Consider the following 21,951-nt stretch of genomic DNA (forward strand, 5'->3'; position numbering starts at 1 on the left):
CAGAGAGGTGGGAGGTCGTATGTTAGCCGAGCAAACAAGTTTAATGTTATACAGCTGAGAGGCCCCGTCAGTGATGTGTGGACTAAGACAGATTGGTAAATAAGTGGTCATTAGCCAGATTTAAAAATATATATATTTTATTGAGTTTTTACAGAGAGGAAGGGAAAGAGAGAGCTAGGAACGGTGATAAGAGAGAGTCATCGACCAGCCGCCTCTTGCACACCGGGGATGTGCCCGCAACCGATATACATGCCCTTGACTGGAATCGAACCTGGGACCCTTCAGTCCGCAGGCTGACGCTCTACCACTGAACCAAACCGGTTTTGGCCATTAGCCAGATTTAATGAATAAAATGTTTACCACCACTCCCATCACCCCTTTTCTCTTGTGTATAGACCACTGATTATATTAATGCAGCATTTAGGATGGCTTAGCACCTGCTGAGCTTTCTGCCTTCACCATTATCACTGAGTTGCTCTAAGTGTCTGTCCTGCATACAGCTCAGACCCCGGGACAGCCCACTTCCACACATTATTCTAATATATTTAACAGCCAGGCTCTTCTCCTTTTGCACCGAACAGGACAGACAATGAAGACGGTCACTGAAAACCAGGAGCAGTGCTGGCGTAACTGAGAACATCAAGGACGGGCACAAGGACAAAGGCCGGCTGCCCATGGACAAGGCTGGTTTCTCAGGGAGGAAGGCTTCGAGACAACGGGAGGACTTCCCTGCCGATGGGGCTTTCTCCCAAACTAAGCTGCACGCCCATCACTATTTCTCCTCGGAAAACAACATCCTGGGTGTCTCGGGTCAAGAGATTCCGACAGCAGAGGACCCTCCAGAGAGGACCGCACATGGAGGGACGTGCAGAAAGGCAGGCGCGGTCTGGGCTCTGGGTAAAATGACTGAACGCACTGCCAAGGAAAGCTCTGACGAGGAGCAATGCTGCCCCCATGCTCTTCACGTCCCAGCGAAGAAAGGGGACCGCTCAAAGTCAGCCCTTTCTGATATTGTACAGCGTCATCTTTCCAAAGAGGAGCTCTTAAAAAGCCAAGGCAGTCCTTGGGAAACTCCCCCTGAGGTCTCCAAATCGGACAGTTTTGACGAAGCCACTGTTAAAAGTATCATCTTGCGTTATGTTAACAGTTTTTGGCCAAAAGAACCGACCCCAGAATTCACTGACGAGCTCGACTCCCGGAAGGAGGACGACACGGGCAGTGAGCCCAGCTGTTGCCTGACCATGACAGCTGGAAACACCGCTGAGAGAGAAGAGCCAGTGAGTGCTGGAGACGGCAGCCTTGCACAAAATTCCGCTTTTCTAACTAAATCCAAGGGTCCAAGCAATAAACAGAAAGGCTGCCAAGAGCAGAAACTGCAGATGGAAAACACAAGATCAGGCCCTGGGTTCAAATATGGCCAAGTCTGTTACCGGTTGTCTGATCACTATAGTGTTGCTCCCAAAGTGAAAATCCCTAAAAATAATACGATTGGTAAACCACTTCCAACAGACAGACAAGCCAGCTTTTCTCCGGAACTGAGAGCTGGATTAGCTCTTGGGCAAGAAATTCCAGAAGGTACGGCTAGGCCAGACCGTGCTGAGAAGGAAGAGCAGGAAAGGAAGACTGGGGACCCCTCACAGCAGACAGAGGTAGGAGAAGCCGCTCCTCTGAGCCAGAGCAAGTCTCTGGAAGGTGACTGACACCTGGTCCAGTTCTGAGGCTCTTGTTCCAGTTCCGAGCGAGTTCTGGGACCTCTCAGAAGCCCAGTGAGAGCCTCATGACAAGAATCAGGGGCTGGAATAACAATAACACATCATAGAATCAAATCCAAGTTCTCCCACTTGGAATTTGAGTTCCCCCATCTTTTTAAAAAAATATGTTTTCATTGATCTCAGAGAAGGGAGAGGGAGAGAGAGAGAAACATCAATGATGAGAGAGGATCTTTGATTGGCTGCCTCCTGCACACCCCTGTCTGGGGATCGAGCCTGCAACCCAGGCATGTGTCCTGACCTGGAATTGAACCATGACCTCTTGGTTCATAGGTCAACATTCAACCACTGAGCCACGCTGGCTGGGCTTCTCTAGTCCTTTCAGGTTGGAGAACTGGACTCTATAGGTTCCATACCCATCGTGTGGCGGAGAAATCCCTAACACTCGGTCTGGAGTGACCACACCATTTAGCTCCTGCACTGGCCTGTTTCTGAGCTCCCTGTGCTGTGAGCGATGGGCAGCCCCTCAAGGTGAATCACGCTGGAATGTAAACTCCTGTCCAGCCTTAGTGAGAGCAACAGACCTGGTGAGAAGGCCTCATGGGGCTTATGGTCTAGTCTTAGGAGAAATGTTTGCGTGTTCCATATAATAGCCTCAAACATGGTAGTGTTAACAGCTAACATGTACTCGGTGCTCACCAGGTGCCTGAGTCTAAGTACTTAACATTTACTCCTCATAAGGACCCCAGGAATAGGTTCTATTACTGTCCCCATTTTCGGGAGAACTTGAGGGTTACAGTGATAAGTAATGGCCCTGGGCCACCCACAGATCAGTGTCAGAGGTGACTCAGCCTTGATGCAACAGGGCTGCCTGGAGGACCAGAACCATCAGCCATTCTGAATAATGGCGTCCTTGATCACTATCAGCAGTAACACTTTCTTATCCTTTAATTATGCAGGTGCAGCCTGCAACACACAGCCACCAAGAACAGCTCACAGGTACGCGAGCGTTTTTCAATCTCTTTCATTCAGATCCACATTTAGGAGAAATTCTAAATAGCAAATGGTGGTGATGGCCACTGATGTCCATTTTCAGGACTTAATAAATCTGCGGTGAACTGGAGATGAACGGTAGCCCAGCTTATTCTCTCTTCTGTAGGAACAGAATCTGAGACCCGCCTCTGGAAGCTGTCACCGGCCTCTCAGAAAGACCCTTCCTCGACCTCTTCCATATTCCTCAAGATATCCCAAGGGAGAGAGATGTGCCAGAGGCTGAGAGAACAGACTGATCAGCTGAAGACTAAAGTAACACCTTTAAAGATTATGAAGTAGATGTGACCAAATTCAAATATAAGATACCATGCCACTCGTGAAATATTGCATTTTTTTTCACTGCAGGTGCAAGAATTTTCCAGAAGCCTAGCACAGGACTCTCCTGGCCACGAGAAAGATGAGAGGCTGGTAATAAGTCCTTCCTGGGGAATCTGACCCGGGAAAGTGCAAGGCCTCCCAGCGCTGGGCCTTCTCTGCAGGGGGCAGTGGAGGTGTTTGGGTGGAAGTTTTGTGGGGGGTGGGGGAGGTGGGGGGGTGGGGGGGTTGGTTAAGGGCAGCAATCTTGTGTCCATAGCCAAACTGCCCCCAGAGGCCTGGCCTTGGTCAGACATGGATATCTCTCTAGAATGCTAAATCAAATTGAATTAAGGTCCTTCATAACATATTTCAAGCTTGTTATATGGAAACTTGTACAGAATTTTTATGTTTCATTTATGAGATTTCCTCTGTTCCCTTCACCCATCTTCCCATCCCCCCACTCTCCTTCCCAAAGTGCTGAGGCTCAGGTCTCTCGGAGTATTTGAGGTCTGGGGCTTTGTGTTACAGGAACTAAAAGAGCTTAGAATTTCTCTATGTGCTTAGGCCTCTCTCTTTCTCAGGGGATCTATGACGTAGGGCTGCTTGCTGTTTTTCTTCACCGGTTGCCCCATCATAAATCTGGGACCAGGGCAGGTCCAAGAGATTAGCGCACCAGCTGTTCTAAAGGGTCACGGAGCCCATCCGGAGTCGACGGGCCCCAGGAGATAACGGTTATAAGAATTTCCAGGATCTGGCAGCTCAATATAGAACACTTCAAACACTTAACATTGATCCTGAAGCTGTGCCTTCAGATCAAAATCTTGGGGTTCCACATCCTTGCTGGTTGTAGTTAATCAAGTCCCTCATGTATGTTGTAACCACCACAGCCTTGCTCATCAGTGCCCCGGTCATGGGTCATGGGAAGTGGGGGTAGAGCCTGGCAGTGGGGCAGAAAGCTGAGATTGTGAGAGCCAGAAATGTGCAAAGTGGAAGATGTAGTCTAGGCCACTGGGTCAACCGCAAGACATGGTCACGAGTCCTGAGGTAAAGGCACAAGCAAAGCTCAGGCAGGCTGTGCTTCCGAGCCCAGACGGCACAAAAACCAGGAGGATCCGAACCTTAAGGGATGGTTCCTTATTCATTCATTCATCGTACTAATTAAATAACTCATTCATACAATCAACAAACACTTATTGGGTGCTTCCCACGTCTCAGACTCTCTACCAGGGATTTGGAGATGGTGAAACTATTTATTTTTCTAGCGGCGGAGAGTCTCCTAGGAACACAGGTTGGTAAACAGACAAGTGACTTGCAGCCTGAGAAAGGTTACAGGTGATGCTAAGGGCGGCCGAGAGGAGGCTCCGCTTTGTCAGTCAGAGCAAGGCACTTCAGAGGGCTTCCTAGGAGTGACTTCTGAGCCTGGTATTGTAGGAGGAATCTAGGTAAGCTTGGCAGGATAAGGAGCAAGGGGTGGTCCTGGAAAAGGAGCCAGCAGGTGCAGTGGCCCAGGGAAGAAAAGTGCTGAGCGAGTGAGGAACTGCATGGAGCCCAGGATACATGTGGCGAAGAGAGGAATGGACCAGACTAGAAAGGCAGACAACAGCTACTTCATGAAAGCCCTTTAAACCACACTGAGGAGCTCAGATTTCACCCGGAGGTTGAGTGATGGGCAGCCTGGGGGGCTTAAAATCAAGTAAAAGTGAACACCAGGGGGGCAAGACTGCAGGGACAGAGACTGGCTAGGAAGCCATATCCAGGGAACACATGCCTAGGTTGCAGGCTTGATCCCCAGTACAGGGCGTGCAGGAGGCAGCCCATCAATGATTCTTTCTCATCATTGATGTTTCTATTTCTCTCTCCTTTCTTCCTTCCTCTCTAAATTCAATAAAAATATATATATATATATTTAAAAATCTAAGGGTTTAACGAAGTGGGGGCAGATTGAAAGGGGTGAGTAAAGGAAGGGAAGAGGCTTGGATGACTTTCAGATTTGTAGCTTGGACAATCAAGGTCAGGAATAAAAGTGGAGGATCCAGTTCAGAATGGGTGTGGGAGGCAGGCAGGAGGCCAGTTCCGTTTGTGACATTGTGAGCTCCCTGTAGGACTTCCAATTGGAGAGGTCCAGGAGGCAATTAGAGCGATGGATATGAACCACATGAGGGCTTGCTTGGGCCAGAAATGTACATGTGAGTATAGTTGTGGCTTGAAGGTATGGGGTATAGGCAAAGACACAGTAAGCAGTGAATCCAACGTTAGAATCATGGGAAACAGCAATCCAGGGCAGGAGAAAGAAGCGAGGTCCCCAAGGAGACCTATGAGGAGTGGCTCTAAAGTTCAAGGCAGACGTGGAAAGGGCAGAGCTGCAGAGGCCAGGAGAAAAGACGGAGTTAGGAAGCAGGGAGTGAGCCACACCCACACCCTCAAATGTTCAAGGAAGGAAGGAAGGAATGCATGATGAGCCTTGGGTTTGCCAACCCGGAGGTCCTGAGGGACCTTGGCTGGCTCCATTTCAAAGCCAGATCCTCTAAGCTCAGTTCCCTTATAAGGTCTATGTGGCATCAGACGTACGCCCTAGAGCTCCGATTTCCTTCTCTATAAAACCGGGGTAATCTACTTTGCAACATCTACAATACTGATGAGCAAATTAAGTAAGAAAAGGAATGGAACGTGTTCTAGAAGCTAAAAATCATTCTGCAAACATGCAGGGTTCCTGACGCCCCGCGGAGAGGCCCTGCGTGGGTTCTGGGAGAGACATCAGAACCACCGAGCTTTGCGGCGTGGTGCTGGGAGTGAGGGTGACTGTGGAGACGGCCCCTGTCTGAATTTTACTTGTCAGACTCCAGGACAGAACAACGGCAGGGAGAAGGAGGACGGCCCCGCTGGGCACTGCTGTAGGGCACACCCTCATGGGTTTTGGGGAACAGCTCCACACGCAGGGGTACATGTGAATGATGCCAGGGCCTTCTCTGCCACAGGAGCTGGAGAAGCTGCAGGCGCACCTGGAACTGCTGAAGCAGGAGTTTGGGGCTGAGGAGCAGCTGGCTTTGGAGCAGCAAGTCCGCCAGCCTAAACCCCCAGCTGTCAGTGATTCTGACCCCAAAAGGTCAGGTTTAAACTGTGAGAGGTGGGGGGATGGGGGTTCGAGAAGAGATCTCCTTCAGGTGGGACTCGGCTGTGGCTGCTGGTTCAGTGCCCGGGAGCCCCGAAAAGCCCCGAAAGGTCTAGGGCCAGTAAAGCCCCTGCCACCAATGAGTAGGTGTCACCGCATGCGCAGGACGAAGGGGAATTCCTGCTACGTGGAAGGTCCGTGCTAGGGGATGACCAGATGGCGTGTCCAGAATGTGTCACCATCTTGCATTTCATGTGACGTCGTTATAATCGGTGCTGAGACCCAGAAGAGCACAAGAGCACAGTGGAAGGGCTCCCAGTCTAACCCAGAGGTCCTCCACCTCTCCATGCTCCTCCGTCCTCTCCCTCACCCCCCCCTCGCCCCCGCCTTTATTTCTCCCTCCTGGTTCTTCTCTTCTGTCTCTCTTCCTCCCGCTCCCACCCCTGCCCCACTCCCTCTTCCTCCTTTTCTTTCTCATCCGCAGACCATTGCAAAGGGGCAGTGGGCAGGAGAGGATCGTTGTCAGGTTAGTTAATGTTGGGGTAAGGGACCCACAAATCCTGATAGAGGGAAAATGTTAAAACTTAAGTGATTCCTGAGCAAATCCACATCAGAACCTTGGGTGCATACTTACACTGAAGTTTCCGACTGGCCATTTCTATGGCACCACAATCCTCCTTCCAATCCAAACAGCTTTAAGATGTGTTCCAGGAATCAAGGCCGGGACTGTTTCCACGTAATTTCCTGCTATGAATTAAAAGAATCCATTCAGTGGACTTAATATTCGTCAGGTCAGCTCTTTCTATTCATAGCATTTTAACACAAATCGTTCCTGATGTCGAAATAGTTTAATGGTTTGTATTTTCGCACTTGCATCCTGAGGCTTTTTCCCCAGAGGACAATTTTACTTTTCCAAAATGAATAGAACCTCTGTCTACTGTTATTTTGATACCAACTAATTAGACTGCAAGGATGGGGTTTTAATATTGATTTTCCCCCAAAAGCCTTTTTTTTCCTTCAAAATAAACAAACAAAAAGATCTCCATATGCCTTCTCTATTTATTTAAGAGTGAAAAGAGTAAGGATATTTATTTTCCAAGGAATTCCACTTGTTGGCAGAGGTTTAAAGACAGGCCTCTGTGCACACGAAGACCAGAGGTATGCAATCCAGGCCTTATTTATATCCCAGTTCCACCCACACCGCCTGGCCCTCGGCATAAGCCAACAGAGTTCCAACCGCAACTATATCCCGCACACAGGAGCAGCTCAGTAAACGAATCTGCTCGGTGCCAGGCTGGTCCTGCTCTCACATGGCCATAACCTGCCAATGAGCAGAACCCCATGCAACCCTGGAGGGGCTGGTATGCCGAGAACCTTCTAAGCCCCGAGACCAAAGGCAATTGCAGATAGCTTTTTCTGCAGGGGAAAGAATTCTGCAGATTCACTGGCTAATCGCTTGTTGAAGTTAACAGTTGCACTCTTACGATAACATTATTATTGCCTTGAAAAGGTAAGATGCAAAAATAACTATGGATTTCATGCATCTGGTTTGTTAGAATGTTGTCTGGAAGTTGTCTGAATTTTTCACACACACACACACACACACACACACACAAAACAAGGGAATTAAAAAACCCGATGAACAATAGTAACTGTTGAATATAATAGAATCAGAGGTATGGAAGGGGAGTGGACTGATGATTCTCAGGGAAAAGAGGAGTGGGGGGTGCGGGAAGAGACTGAACATAAATTGTGCACCTATGGATGAGGACAATGGGGGGTGGGAAAAGGGCAGAGGGTGGGGTGGGAACTGGTGGAGGGGAAAAATGAGGAACTTTTGTAATAATAGGAACAATAAAGGTTTATTAAAAAAAAAAAAAAAAGAATAAAAACGCTCCCCCCCCCCCGAAAAAAAAAAAACAACACACACAAAAAAAAAACCCCACCTTTATTACCAGCGCACCAGATGTCCTTAATAAAAATTCCATTAGAATTTTGTTCAGGATCGTGTTGAATTTACAGATTAGTTTGGGAGGAGTTAAAACCTTTGCAATGAGTATTTTGGTCCAGGAGCTTGTTTTCTTCATGTAGATTTGACACATTTATTTTGTTGTTGTTGTTAAAATTGAGACATTAGAAGCACCGAAAGATTAAGTGATTTGCCTGAGGACTCACAGCCGATGGATAGCAAAATAGGGATCAGAGCCCAGGCCTTTCGAGTGAAACGGAAACAGGATGCCTGTCAGGGCGGTTGTCCATTGTGGGTCCTTTCTGAGGACAGACCACGTACTAACACAGATCAATGCCATGTTCAAGACCTGCTGTTGCTAGTTAGAATGTTGACTGCATACCCTATGCGATGTCTTCTGTTTATTTAGAAAAGCGGAAGGTGAAGTCTCCAGGTTGGAGACTCTACTTGGAGACGCTGAAGGGAAGGCAGACGAAGGCAAACACACCTCAGCTGGCTCTCTTCCCGAGAGTTCGCCAACCCTCCCGGGTGACCTGCCCTCCGCCTCCTCTCCACCCTCAGATGAGGTAATGCATAGCCTACCGCCCAATTCCATGCCAGGAAACACGGTTCCTGTGCACTTATAGAACTCCCATTCATGGAATTACACAATTCTACTTTTTATTTCATGAAAATTTAACTTCCAGGAATCACATTATTTTCAATGGATCCAGCTTGCAAAAACTAGAAGCTATTTCACGTGTTCGTTTTTAAAATCTCTTATTGGTTTAGGCTGCAGCAATGCAGTTGAAACCAATGAGCCGCTGAAGAGCTGTTTCTTCCGAACAGATAGTAACATTTCTGGGGATTGTGCCTGGAAGAAATAATTTTTCTTCTTAATGGTTTTGTACTCGCTCTTCTAAATGACAATCACACTCTCAGTGCAAGAACCATTTCCATGAGTCCACATCTGCATTTTCTTTCTCTCAGCTAAATTCTTTTGGATTGTCCAAAGATGCAATATTAGGAATTCCAGTCCATCACCGCTGTCTTTCTACACTTTTTGTTTTTTGTAGCCTCAACTATTAGACCATTTCAGACTAAATCCGGAGAAACTGAATTATCTGGATAATTGCCTTAATTTGATTCTTTGGTTTCAGTCGGTACGTGAAGTTACAGCCTGCAGCTGACATTCAAAAGTTGAATAGGTTTTTGTCAGAGTCAAGGACAACATGTTGAGCATTATACACAGTGGTGGGCAAAAGTAGTTTGCAGTTTTGAGTACGTGAAACACAGATCTTTTTCTTGTATTATTATGTATTTTTTAATTGTTTTAATTTCCGAAGGAACTTTGTAAACTGTTTGCCCCACCTTCTATACATGTTAGCTTTTCCAACGAAGTATGTTCACATCCTCAAAACGCCTAGCTTCCTGGCAAAACCTCATTCATTTTAAGGCCCAGCTTCAGAGTTAGGCCAGACAACTGGGAAAATATTAAGGGCAGACAAAGTTCAGTATGGAGATTTTTAGCATACAAAGTGCTCTTAGAGCAGGACACAGCATACTGGGAAAATATTAAGGGCAGACAAAGTTCAGTATGGAGATTTTTAGCATACAAAGTGCTCTTAGAGCAGGACACAGCATACGGGGAAGGGGCAAGTCCCAGCCCTGTGTGTTACCTGTTACTCTGGGTGACCTGGTCAGTTGCTTAAATTCTCTGAGCTCGAGGTTACTAGTCATTAAAATGGAAACAATGGCCCAGGATGGTGGAAGGAATAAGGAGGCCACGGGCAAAGCACCTGGCACAGGAGCAGTCCACAAATGCTTTAGTTTTAGTCATGAGAAAACACTGAACCCTTCCCCCAAATCAATGGGCAACAGATGTGAACTAAAAAGCCGCATGTAGGAAATACAACTAACGAGCAAGCACCTGGGAAACGCTTATCTCTTTTAATAGCAGAGGAAATGCTCATGAACGCAAGGCGCCACCCCCTTGTTAAATTAACAAAAGCATTTCCAACCCATCATTCCTGATGCAGAGGAAGGTGTGGCCGCCGAGTGGCCCACATTGTTGGTGGCTGTTGTGGAAAGCCATTTGGCAGTTCCTGTCATCACACAAACATGTGCGTAGCCTTTGACCCAGACGTTTCCTAAGGAAGTCATTCACCCGCGGAAAGAGCCTTCTGCACAATGCCGCTGGTGCCTGTGCTGTGTATCACGACGAGCAGAGGGCGCTTCTCCTCTGTTCACCTGGGGCGGGCGGGGAGCGTTCAGCCCGCAGGCCGCAGGAGGCCCCGGAAACCATTGGGTCTGGCCCTGCCAAGGCGTTAGGGTGAGCTAATTAAATGTTTGACCAGGTGTAGCAGGCTCATTTTTAAGCTCATAATTTTGCACGGCCCTCGGATGATGTTATAAATATCCAGAAAAAAAGGTTCCCCACCGCTGAAAAGGGTAAAACCACAATAAGAAACACAGGCTGGGTGGTGTCAGCCCTTTCAGGCCAGTTTATGACATTTTTGTTTTTTTTTTTTGGGGGGGGGGGGTTAATAGCCTAAACCTTGTTTTAATTCTTAGTGGATTGCATTTCTTTGGAAAAGCTTTCAGAGCTCTCCTAACTGATGGCCGGATGGATAGATTTAAAGTTAACTTCTAACATCTGTTCCTCCTCTGGTGGAGCTTGGGGTAATGTGAAACCAAAGGATAAGAAAAGGGGAGAATACCCTCTGTCTGTACAGGAGATTTAAACTCTGCTTGGGGAGGGAAGAAGACAGTATGTTGTGTTGAAGGTTCTTTCTCTGAGCCCTGGCCTCCAGCACAGACCACGGCGGGAGGAGTCAGAGCCGGGCAGTCTGCGGTGGAGAGCAGCGAGCCTGAGCTGCCTGTTGGGTGGAGCTGTGCGTGAGGGTGAGCAGCCAGCGGGTGAGTCACTTCCTGGGTCACAGCCGCATCTGTGTGCTTTGTGGTGCAGGACCCCAGCCATGCCTCCGCCTCCGCCTCCTCCGGAAGGCAGCAACGTGCAGAGACAACCGGCTGGAGCTGTGCCCTCTGCCACCGGGTCCTCGAATGGTGAGGGCTTCTGGCTGCTAAGCCGCCGGGTGGGTGGGAGCCGGGCCTGGGATAATGCCTTCAGTGAGAGTGGGCGTCAACTCGCTGACCGGCTGCCAGAGCCGCTGGCCCAGCTTCAGAACCGCAGACCTCGGGGCTGGGCACACAGCCCAGCCTCCCTCCCAGTTACAAGTCCCTGTGGCTGTGGTTCTCCTCTGGGGACAGCATCAAAGTCACCGGGCAGATGTTTAAATCATGCCCACGCCTCAGCCCCACCTACTGAGACATCCTTCCCAGGGTGGAGCCTGGGAGGAATTCTTGTTGACATCTCCTGGGTGATCCTGATGAGCCCCTGGGTGAGAATCTCGGCTACAGCACGCGGAGGGTGGTCTGTCCTGAGGGCTCCTCTGGACACTGCCAGGTGGGATGGTGTTACCCACCCCGTCCACCAGCTCCCCCCCCCTCCCCTGGGGTGAGGGAAATTCCCTGTTGGGTTCCCCCTCTGCTCCCTGGTCCCGCCAGAAATAAACCTTATCCCACATCTCAGGGCTTACTGCTTCCCATTACCCAGCATGAAATCTTAAAGTTAAAAATCGTGTGCACAGATATAAAACCCTACAGACCGCTGTAACGCTTTGGAAATGCTCCTTGGAGCAGCTGTTGGCCCATGGGAATTCATTTGAAGCTTCCATGGACCGGGCCAAAGCCTGGCTCATTTACCTGGGGAAGGTCGGGAGCAAGGAGGGCAGAGCTGTTTGGCAGCCGCTGTTACATGCACGTCATGGACTGATAGCAGCTGACGAGGAGTCCAGTGGCCTGGGGTTTCCTGAAAGAGAGCATTCCCCCACGGGAACCGCACTCAACACAAGTGTCCCATTGAGTTTGGGCCCCGCCTCCCGCCAGAGAAACACAGGGCGTTTGTGCTGACATTTACTGGTGTCACCTGGTGTGGCTCAGGACTTTAAACCACCCCGTCTGTCCTCAGCTCTGACTCTAACCACAAGGGGCACTGCTGTGCTTCCTCCCGAGTCATCCCAGCCACTGTTTCTATTTATTGAATTAAACCTAGATTCTGAATTTTCTTTTTTATTAAGTATAAAAAATTGTTATGCTTAAAGAACATTTTCATCAAGCATTCAAGGTACTAAATGTTTCTCTTCCAAATTCCTAGCGTAGACCTAGAAGGACCAGTGTTCTAGACTAAACAGACGTTTCTATGGTAGACAAGATGGAGAGAAAAGCACAACCAAGTATAAAATCAGTCCTAAGAGTGAACCTACTGCTGGGGAGTAAGGAGACAGACATGATTTACAAGCTGCAACCTTGGCCAGTGCCATATAGTCCCGGAGGAATGAACTGAGCACAGGGCTCTCGCAGGTGGTGTGGGTTCTTTGCAAAGCTCGCTGACGGACAGGACGCTTGCAGGGTATGTGCAGGGTGGTGTGTATGCTCCAGGCAGATGGCATAGATGCTGCATGCAAATGCTTATCCCTTTGTGCTGTTTCTGTGGCGGGACTGGATGTAAGCCACTAAAACTATCTTCTCAGGCAGAGCTGCTCTGAGCTGTTATATTTGGCAGGAAGATTTCAGCGCACAGAGACGCTTAAGAGGCAGAAAAAGAAAGTCGCGTTGGACTGAGCTCACTTGAGTGAGATCCAAGTTTCCCACTTCGGAGAGCAGATGTTCAAAGGCCCCAGAGGAGGGGGTGGAAGGGAAAATGGGGTGTGAGGAAGTGTGACTCAGGAGGACGGCGTGTTTTTCCAAGAGCCGGGGAAAGCCTTGGCTTCCCAGCCCCAGCCCCACAGGCACAGCGAGAGCTGCATGCAGCACGGGCCAAGCAGCACCCGCCCCTGGGAACCGCTCTCAGCCTTGCCTCACCCTCTTGGTCCAGGATCCCTTGGGCTTCCACACAAAGAATGAGCACCTTCCCCCGGGGCTATTTCTGTGCCCAGGGGCTAAGTGAGAGCTTTAAGCCCTGTTAGTGGGATTCCTTTGGAGGAGTTAGGCTTTCTGTGTCGGAGGGAGACTGAAGCAACAGGTCAGAGGAGCAGCTGGTAAATGACCAGTGTAGGGCATCTTTCTGATGCCCCCTGGTGGCCTGTACAGATAAAATTAAGCTCAAATGTTCCCCAGCCTCTCTAGACCAACCCATAAACTTGGGACAAAATCCCCTTTATGGACTGTTGGGATACAGTCAGTTTGCACTTATAGAGTCAAAGCCATGGGACCCATAGTGGCATACAAGACTGATTTTGACACATGAATATGAAAAAAAACTCCAAATTATTAAATTCCATACTTAACATTTCTATAGTATGTATGATGATTAGATATTAGTCTCTGGGGAACAAACAGATTCACTTTTTTTTTTTTAATATTTCCTTTTTTTTTTTAAGAAAAATACATTGTTGATTTCAGAGATGAAGGTAAAGGAAAAGAGACAAACATCAATATGAGAATCATGGATCGGCTGCCTCCTGCAGGTCCCCTACTGGGGGGTTGAGCCTGCAACCCGGGCATGTGTCCTTGACCGGAACTGAACTCAGACCCTTCAGTCTGTTGATTGACGCTCTATCCACTGAGCCAAACCGGCTAAGGCCAAACAGATTCACTTTCAATGTTTGGAAACTCTGCCCTTATCTGGCTAAACCGCACTTCCCCAGGAGAAGGTACCACTTCTCCTGGGATAAGCTCACAGGCAGGGGGACCCCTGGGAGAATGACATGCCCCTGCTGTCCTGGCCAGGCTGACTTAAGAAATGCAACGTGTCACCATTACCACTACGCTCACTATCTCTATTCAGGGTCTACTGATGGTTCCTTGGGTCTATGCGCCTTTTTAGGAAGCAAAACCTGGAGAAGAAAGGCCACAGAGGGACCCGCTGTGGAGGGCTTCCCCCTGCCCATCAGGAAAAGGCACCACATCCAGACGTACTTCTCAGTAAGTGGAGGGGCCTGGGGCTGTGGGTGCTCAGTCTGCAAGGTCCCTCTCTGTGGGGTCGGCTCATGGTGGGCGCCAGCTTGCCACTGGCCACTCCAAACAGCATTGCCTAGGCTGCAGTGTTGCACGGTTTTGGTTTTTGTTTTTTAATATAAAGAATTAAAAACTAAATGATTTAAAAGATGTAGTCAAGTAGGTGAACGTGCCAACACCTATTTCTGGCCGGCACAGCAGGACTGCATGGACTCAGTCCCTGGGTGGCTTCAGGGTGTGTCATCCTGTCCAGCATGACCCACGTGTGTACCTGTAAGCTTCCTGCCGCGCGAGAGCTGCTGCCCACTTGTCCATGCACGTGTCGGAGAAACACAGTCAGAGCTGGGAGGAGGCCTAGAGAGCACAGTGCATGGAATTCAATCGTTTTAGTCCTAGGAGCCTTCCCCAATGTGAATGGATGCAGAAATACATCCTCTGGCAGCTCTGCCATGAGCGGGGAAGAGGTAGGGCCGGGCCTGGCTGTTCAGGCAGCTCTTGAGTGTGACAATCACCCCCGAGCCTCATCTACCCCATTTACACACGAGGAACCGGAGCCAGAGAGCAAACTGGAGCCATTGCGCTCAGAGTGCTTACCTTCATACAGCCTGTTAGCTAAAAGCTATTCCCCAGCTCACTGTTCTGTCACATGTAGTTCTACTGGTATTTGTTCTCTGTAGATGATACATTTTGTGATAATAGATATAGGTGTCATTGATTGAACACTTACTATACCACATGCTATAACAGAGCTTTTCAAAGTGTGGTTGAAGGCCTCTGGGCGTCCCTGAGACCCTTAAGGGACCACGAGGTCCCCTCCTTTCTAACCACTCTGTACCTGGTATATTGGTGTCAGGCCGATATTGCCACTGATTCAACGGTGATGCAGCTATGAAACCCAGCTGTCTTCTATTAACCCAGATACTCAGGATACTTCCCAAGACATAACATATGCCTTTCTCCTAACTTTTATTTTCAAAAAGTTAGCTTTTGTTAAAAAGATGCTCTGTTAATAAGAAATGGATTATTGTCATTTTAAATGATACCATAAGTAAAATATTTTTTAGATACTTCAGTTTAAAAACAATTTTTTTTTTTTAAGCCTCGGGACTACCCATTCAGTCTGGAAAGATCTGAGTGATTCAAGCAAAAATTATTTAGTTTAATCTATAGATATTTCTCTACCCACCCATCTTCAGCTGACTGACTGCTAAGGACAGCTCTTCTCCAGTGCAGGGGCACAGAAAATGGTGTATATCGTGACAGATGGTAGGACAAACTACATCAACAGAAGTACTCTAGGGCCCTCAATTTTATGTGTGCAGAAGGGCTATGAAAGCAAAAGTTTGAGAACTGTTGACATAGTATATATAATTGAACTGTACACCTCCCATGTAAGGTAGGAATTACCTTTAGAGATAAGGAAATGGCGGCTCAGAAAAATTAAGTGGCTTGCCAGGGTCAAAGAGGTGGTGTATCATTATCTACTGCTGGGTAGATAGGAGGACCCTGAAACAGACACACACGCTCCCCACCACGGGCCTCGCGTGGCACTGGCAAGGGCACAGCAGATTCAGGTTCCTACATGGACTTATGAACTGACGTGGGGAAAACCATCTTTCCAACCGCCTGGGTGACAAAACACGAGCTCCTGGCCACTGCAGGGCTGAGAAGAGAACGTGGATCTACTGGGGCAAATCTGGAAAAATGACGCTAAATGCAAGATCGTCTGATAACTCAGAGGACCAAATTCTCACAGGCCCACCTGCTCCGCAGACTTTACTAAGCACCCACGAGTGCTAGGCAAATGGAGGCTCTTATCAGAACACCTGTCCGCTGTTGGGAAGGGACCCTGACTGTCACTCCTGGGCTGGCACCTCCCTTTGGTAACCGAGGGGAAGTGAAGTACCGGGGTGTCTAGTGCAGACTGGCTCAGTTAGAGCTCTGCTCCCCACCCCACATTGTAGAGCTACAATGAGACTCTCACCTCCTTTGTGCAACTTGGGTTTCTTCAGGTCCCGATACAGGACACAGCGGCTCTTCTGCTCCCGGCGCTGGGCTGCAGAGCAACCCATGTGAGAGCTGCGGCACTAGGACTCCCAGCTGCCCCAGAGGCGGCCGTAAGCAACCACTCACAGGTCAGGGTGACCAGGGAGCCTCCAAAGAGGTCAGAAGTGGGGGCAGCTGTTGTTCCCAGGCAGTGGGTCATATTTTCCATCTTTCCTTTTCAGAATTTCATTACAGATACAACACCCCGGGACAGAATTATTCAAATCATAGCGAAGGAAGAGCCTCTGTCCAGCTCCGTTTTTTAAATGAAAATGAAAATTCTCCACCTTGTAAGTACGCCTCCTCCGTGATCCCATCTCTGTGAACCCACACTGCTCCTGCCTCTCCTGTCTGCTGCTCCAGAGGGGGCCGACGCCTCGCTCCTGGAGACCGGGGGGTAAGACCGGAGGCCTGGAAGGAGAAAGAGGGGAAGGTGGAGGACGGAGGAGGAGGAAGAGGAGTGACTTTAATACACGTATCTTCTGTTTAGTCTCTGTTTTCTAGAATTGTCCTAGTGGCTTAATTTCTGACTCTTAGAACCCTTGCTCCTAAAGTGTGTGTGGGGTGGGGGTGGAGGACACTTCAGGAATCCAAGTGGAAGATATTACCCCTCCACCTTCAGATGAAGTCACTGAGCCCGGAAAAGTTAGCCACATGCCCAGTCGCACAGCTAACCCAGGGAACCTAGACTCCAGGTCTCTTGTCTGCTAATAATTCCTTTTAAAAATGGAATTTCTTTCCAGAATTCTCTGACTTCAGAATACTTGATACAAAGGTCTTTGTCTCCTATGTTCCCCAATTTTCTTATTTATTAAATTTTTATCAAATGTTTCATTCACAATAGAGAAGTTCAGAAAGTGATACCCACATATCCACGATTTGGGGATCATTTCTGACGCTCAGAATTTAATCAGAACCAACATTTTCCAGCTTATTCAAAACCAAACTGGATCTGTTCCCGGAGAGCAAATTCAAAATCCTCTCAAGATGAGCGTGAGCCCACACCAGGAAAGTAAGTATCCCTTTCTCATTAGCAGTGATGACAAGAATGGCCACCCATTGGTTGGGTGCATACAATGTGCCTAATGCACCCAGTTACCTCCCCAAGAGCAGTTAGATCCTAAGTAGTAGAGCCGGGATTTGAACTGAAGCCTGGCTAAGACGTCAGTCTCTCATTTGTTCACTCACCACGTTATCTGAGTGTCCACCGCAGGCGCGTGCTAGCTGCTGACCAGTGACAAAGGGGACTCGGTCCCTGCCCTCATGCAGGGAAGAGAGGCTGTGTGTGTGAGTGCCAAGAAGGGGGTCACTCCAAATGCTAGTATCTGATATGGGGGTTCAGGGAAGCTCAATTCCAAAGATTAAATACGACTGACCTAGCAAGGGAAAAAAGAGGGGAGAGAGAACCTTCCAGTCTAAGTGAGCTTCCGATGTGGGAAGGCCCTGATGTGGGAACCGCCTTTTACTGAAGCTCAGCTGTGGTCACCCACAAGGCACTGATAGCTGCTGCCATGGAGGGTGCCGGCCTCCCCACCAGCACACAGGGCGCCCTGCACCCCAGAGCCGAGGGTGGCGCTTCACACGAGTATCCATGTGCCTTTGCCTTCCAGAAAAAACCTTATGGCTCCCATGACCTCCACTTCAGACCTGGCTACCTCCTCACTCCATTTCCACTCTGACAGGGTTTCTGGAAGCAAATCCTTAAGCGAAGAAACAAAATCTGAGGTGAGGACTCAGAAAAACATTCTAGAATCCTTGCAGCTTGTAAGTTTGGCCTTGCTGACCACAAAATTGACGGTTTCTAAATTATTACAGTATGGAGCACCCAAAACTGCTCTGCTAAACACGGTGTGTGCTCAGCACGAACACAGAGACACAGGGCCTGAGCAGCCACGTGGTGTGTGCTACTCCTAAACCGGTTCCCAGGGAATCTGTGGGCAGTGCCTCAGCTACAGGACCCCCGGGCCGCTCACAGGACTGTCCCACCGACAATGAGCTTACAGCTGCGAGCCACCATTTTTTTCCAATCAGAAACTCGAATCCCAGGCCACTTCCCAAGGCCTCTGCACCCGTGTGATCATGTTCCCAAGTCCCCTTCAGTGGCCCCCAGAACTTTCCTTTTCTCAGATCTCTTTCTCGACAGCAGGGAAAGGGCCCAGCAGGTTTCTGACCTCACCCTCTGATTCATGCTCATCAGTCACGTGTCCGTCCTTTTTCTGTCTCTTGCCCTAAAAAATACCTTCCATCTCCAACTGGTTTCCGAGGAAACCAACTCTCAAAAACAGAAACAGACCTGGTGGAAAAAACAGAAACAGTGCGGGTGGAAAGAACAGAAACAGACGGGGTGGAAAAAAGAGCACCAAGTCCACCTGGCAGCGTGTGCTGAAAAAATTCAAACAGGGACAGTGGCAAATGCGTGTGGCTAACATGTGCGCGCTCGTCCCCCGCAGGGTTTAACTGCGTCTCTGGACCATGCCCTGAGGACAGCAACCATTTTGAAAAAAACGACTGATCAAATGATCAGAACTATTGCAGAAGATCTCGCCAAACTACAGAGATGGAGGAATCGAGTGAAATACTAGTTTGATGCAAGGTGACTGGGGATTTGAGAAAAAAATAAATGCAAAGAAAACTTAATCTTCCCCTCAAAGTATTTTACTTATTACACAATTTAGAAGGATAAATTTCTACAGAAAACACCAAAAACCGTAAGAAATGAGGAGCACAAAAGTACTTAAATGAGAAAAAAGGGACGTCTGATTCTTATACTCAAATCAACACGTATTTATGTTAAAATAAATCTGTGATTCCTAACACATAGTAAGAGAAATCAAAACAATAAAACTTACTTTTAGCTATTAGTATGGCAAAAAAAAAAAAAAAAAAAGTTGGAAAACCCATGTCAGTGAGGCTGGGGGAGACAGGAAGTATAAATTGGTGCAAATTCTAACAAATTCGACATGTACTTGACCTCGAGCAGCAATCCCACCACTAGCTGTTTACTTCACAGGTGACTCGCCCAACAGGCCATGGTGTGTGAGGGAGGATGGCCATGTGGCACGGATGGGCACAGCCCCAACTGGAACTAAACTAAACACCCAGCGTGGCCATTCGTAAACGAAGATGTCATACAATTAACACTCTGCAGCCAGGGAAAAGAATGAGGTGGGCTAACCTTCAAGATAGCGTGCAGGGGAAGCAAGATGCCTAATGACGCACAGGTGTCATCTTCTGTGTATGGTTTTCAAAGGGCACACACACTACTGGAAAGCACACAGAAACACCGAGTGGGCCTCTAGGAAGTGGAACCGGGATTCTACGGGGAAGTGGAGGGACTTCACATTTACTTTCTGTAGTTCTTACAAAATGCTGATAAATCATTTGGTTAAAGATTGCTTGAAGTCAGAAATACACAAAAACGACAGTCCTAGCTCTAGGTTCATGAAATTTGAGGCAAAAGTGAAGACAATTCATTGTAACGGTGTACTCATTCGCTCTTTCCCGAGGCCTCCATTCGCTCCAAAGTCAAGAAAAGGCTTCCCGCTCCGGGGCTGTGCTCAGGGGGAGAGCTGGATCATTCCCACGGAGAGGGTTCTGTGGTGACCAGCAGCTGCTGTTTGTCCAGCTGGCTGGAGAGCGGGTTATTTTTAACTTTGGGGCTTGGAAATTAGTTTGGGTGCCTTGGGAGAGAGAGCGCAGAGGCCGGACTCAAGACTCCTCTGACTTTGTGGCCAAGTTCACTTTAGGCTGCGGCACTGAGAGGAAGAGTGAGGGCTGTTGGTCGTATTTTAAGAGGGAAAAAAAATGGGGCTTAAACGATGTATGAGCCGAGGGGCTTCTAGCTTCATCACAGACCTGAACTCAGCACAGCCTGAGAACCTGTCTGTGTGCCACGCATCGCCATCCTGTCCCCAAGTTCAAAATCACACAGCTCTCTGGCTTAAAGTGTTCTTAGGCCACACACTGGTTCTTGACCTTTCTGGGGTTCAAACCTCTTTGGGATCTGATGAAACCTGTGGCGTCTCCCTCCCTATGCGCCACTCCCCCATGAGAAAGCGATACACGAACAGGCACCCGATTTTTACAAGCCCATGGAACTGTGGCTAGAAAGCGGCACCATTAATGACCTTCCTGACCCCTCGGATTACCCTTTAGAGGAGCTTGCTGCTGCAATCATTTTTCATTTAAAAACACAACCCACCTCAGCCTCAGCCGTACTTAGCCGTATTCTAGATGCCATTTCCCATCTCCTTGATGCCCGAGGGCCTTAGGAACAGTCAGCGCAACATGACTCACGCGAGGAACAGAGAGAAGTAGGGCAGCCTCCTTCGGGCTTCTGCGGAAGTGCTACAGGCTCTGATTTACAGAGATAATGCAAGATTTACTGATGCTGCAGCTTTGGCTTTGGCCCTTCCTCACGCAACCTCTTTGTGCCAATGCTGATAGCCCTCTCTTCTAATTCTGCTGCAGGAATAAACCAGAAAAACAAGCTTGTTAAGCAAGTGATTGTATCTCCAAATGCTGAGTCACAGGCTCGGGACTGCCGGGGGCAAGGGTGTTGTAAAGACACTTGGCACCCTCCACAGCACAGGCCTCTGTGCTCGCTTCCTGCTTGAGGTGCCAGGACCAAGATAGTGGGTGAGGGGATAGTTTGTAGAATTGTCCCCTCTTTAGAAGTTCTAGCCATCCACTTTAACTACAGTACACAAATGAAAACTCATCCTTTCACTATCATTCCTATTCAATCTTATTAAGAATTACTTAAAATAGACCTAATACATACTAAATATGAATATGTATGTATCTAATACCCAAATGTTTGGTAATAAAACTTTGCTTTGGAAGGCATTTCTTGCTCCTTTGATTTTAAAAGAAATCGGCTTGGCCCTAGCAAGTTTGGCTCAGTGCATAGAACACCGGCCTGCAGACTGAAGGGTCCTGGGTTTGATTCCGGTCAAGGGTACATGCCCAGGTTGCGAGCTCGGTCCCCAGTGGTGGCGTGTGAGAGGCAGCTGATTGATGCTTCTTTCTCATCATTGATGTTACTCTCTCTTCCCCTCTCCCTCTGAAATCAATAAAAATATGTTTAAAATTTAAATCGGCCTGCATCCGGATGGGATTTGAGGGGTACCAGACACTCACACCACAGCCGAGTTACAGAGGCATCACATCCAACAACATCAACTGCCAGGACCTGGGCCCTTTGGGCTTGAATCCAAAAATTTTTGTGTCATGAACTACTGATATTTTTCTTCGTTCTTATGAATATGGCTGAGCAATGTGAATCCACTATACTTTGCAGACCAAGCACACTTCAACAGGAAACAAAACCATGCTTCGGAGATTGTGTGATACCCACACAAGGACAAAATTCTCTAGTGCCACATTCCTCAGAACATATCCCTGCTGTCAAGCAGTGCATGCAACAGTACTACCAACCTTACACATATATTACATTCCTTTTTAAAAAGTTAATGGGTTGCCAAAACCGGTTTGGCTCAGTGGAGAGAGCGTCAGCCTGTGAACTGAAAGGTCCCAGGTTTGATTCCGGTCAAGGGCATGTACCTTGGTTGCAGGCGTATCCCCAGTTGGGGGGGGGGGGGGGTGCAGGAGGCAGCTGATCGATGTTTCTCTGTCGATGTTTCTATCTCTCTCCCTTCCTCTCTGTAAAAAATCAATAAAATATATTGAAAAGAAAAAGAAAAAAACCACTACAAAACTGTCATTCTTCAGAGTATTTAAAAAAAAAAAAAAAAGTTAATGGGTTACCT

At 48.3% G+C, this 21,951-nt stretch overlaps 1 protein-coding gene across 1 annotated transcript; it reads left to right on the forward strand.

Moving 5' to 3' along the window:
- Positions 1 to 151: 151 nt before the first annotated feature.
- AKNAD1 (AKNA domain containing 1) lies at positions 152 to 20,699 on the forward strand. Its single transcript, XM_084866508.1, has 12 exons — positions 152 to 1,649; positions 2,669 to 2,708; positions 2,869 to 3,014; positions 3,108 to 3,170; positions 6,035 to 6,162; positions 8,517 to 8,703; positions 11,085 to 11,182; positions 14,004 to 14,101; positions 16,147 to 16,470; positions 17,111 to 17,192; positions 17,791 to 17,905; positions 18,631 to 20,699. Exons 1-12 carry the CDS (start codon positions 675 to 677, stop codon positions 18,760 to 18,762), a joined length of 2,388 nt encoding a protein of 795 aa, XP_084722634.1. The 5' UTR covers positions 152 to 674; the 3' UTR covers positions 18,763 to 20,699.
- Positions 20,700 to 21,951: the final 1,252 nt, after the last annotated feature.

The sequence above is a fragment of the Pipistrellus hanaki genome (genome assembly GCF_964339955.1).
Source record: "Pipistrellus hanaki genome assembly, chromosome: 18".
Taxonomy (NCBI): Eukaryota; Metazoa; Chordata; class Mammalia; order Chiroptera; family Vespertilionidae; genus Pipistrellus; species Pipistrellus hanaki.